General features: G+C 44.7%; 1 protein-coding gene across 1 annotated transcript in view; it reads right to left on the reverse strand.

Annotated features, from left to right (window-relative positions):
- Nucleotides 1-1,719, reverse strand: part of LOC108747513 (histone-lysine N-methyltransferase ash1) — a 9,955-nt gene that overhangs the window by 5,872 nt on the left and 2,364 nt on the right. Inside the window, exon 5 of the mRNA XM_018485062.1 lies at nucleotides 2-1,602. Within this exon, the coding sequence (XP_018340564.1) occupies nucleotides 2-1,602 (1,601 nt within the window). The remainder of the gene's footprint in view (nucleotide 1; nucleotides 1,603-1,719) is intronic.

Consider the following 1,719-nt stretch of genomic DNA (forward strand, 5'->3'; position numbering starts at 1 on the left):
GCCGTTGTTGTTGTTGTTGTTGTTGTTCTTGCCCAGACTGCACAACTTTGTAAATTCCTCAATTAATTTCTCCAGCTCCTGAATGATACACGGATCGATGCGTATGGGAGTTTTCGGTGGTGCGAGCAGTCTCCGACGATGTTTGTGATGATGATGCTTGTGACAGTAATTGTGCTGTATTGGCTGCATCGGTTTGTGGTACTTGTTGGAAGCTCGCTCCACATTTTCTGCCTTTAACACGTTGCCAACTGGCAACGATATTAACGTCTGCACACCTACGCCATTAGTTTTAAAGCCCGCCGCAGTAGTTTTTTTGTTGCACTTGTTCTCCTTCAGAACACGTCTAGTGGTAGGAGGCGCGGAGACCTTTTTCGCTAGCTTTCTGGATACGACGGTGGTTGCGTTATTCCTATTCTCCTTCGAACCTGTTCTTTTACTAGTGCTTAGCATCTTTTGATCGTTGGTGGGCTGATGTTCGCAGGACATTTGCTTCTGTCGTGTCAACGGGGTCTTATTAGGCGCGCATGTTTTATCTTGCCTGACCTTCCGACAGGTTCTACTGTCACACTGTAGCGCGAGTTTGTTCGCGGTTGATCTACTTAGGCACTTTACTCGCATCGGGGAACTTGTTCCTGCGGTCTTTTTGACAACAGTCTTCTCCTGCGAAGATTTCATCGTATTTCCGTAACGTTTCTTTTGATACGCTGTCATTTTACCTTTTATTCTTTTACTCGCAGGAGATGCATCCTCTTTCACTTCCCTCGATGCAACGGACTTTGCATTACCACGTTTCCTAACCAACACTGTGTTTTCCTTAGCGCTCTTCATAGATGATTCTTTTACAGTTGCCTTTTTCTCTGTTAATCGAGAATCAAGATTCTTTAGAGATTCAGGACTTTTTAAAGGTTCGTTTTTTTCTTTTTCTGCCTTCTCAATCTTTTGGATCTTCTCGACAATTTCCGGCTTTAAACGCGGCCTGCCTGGTCCGCGTGGCTGAGTAGACACTGTTTTCGCTGGTCTGCCGGGTTTTCTTTTCGGAGGATACAGAACCCGATCGACATTTACCGCTGGTTTAGTAGAAATAGGCGGTTGGGTTGGAGATTGGGTCGGCGCTGGAGGACTGACAGGACTGATCGCCAAGTGTAATGGACTATTGTCCACGGACTGAATGCCAGAATCGGGCGACACATTTGATACGCATGGATACTCGTTGTCGTTGTTCAACTTTTTGGCGCATTTGCTACGCCTTTTTCGTGGTTCCGACAACATAGCAGTCTTTTCGACAAATTGCTGCAACAAAGTGGAACTGTACACAGGTACGGGATTCTGATCGCCGTTTTCGCTCGTGTCCGAATCTGCGCCGAGTGACATACGCTCGATCGCTTTTGACACCAGCCGACCGCTCTCCGAATCCTCAAATCCGTCGAATGGTGCGTCCTCTTGTACTTGCGAGGGTAAAACAGTTGCTAAATCTTCCTGATTGATTTCTTGCAGCGGCGCATGATGATGTTGATGCTGCTGGGACTGTTGTTGCTGTACTTTTTGTGATGCCGCATGGCCCACAACAGACGAATCTGAATCTTCGCTACTGCATTCTGAGGACTATCATTTGATATGATCATTTATTGTGCAAGAAATGATAATACATGTTTCGATATATGTGTATCATGTATATATATATATATATATATATATATATATATATATATATATATATAT

Source organism: Trachymyrmex septentrionalis, unplaced genomic scaffold (genome assembly GCF_001594115.1).
Source record: "Trachymyrmex septentrionalis isolate Tsep2-gDNA-1 unplaced genomic scaffold, Tsep1.0 scaffold2, whole genome shotgun sequence".
NCBI classification, from domain to species: domain Eukaryota; kingdom Metazoa; phylum Arthropoda; class Insecta; order Hymenoptera; family Formicidae; genus Trachymyrmex; species Trachymyrmex septentrionalis.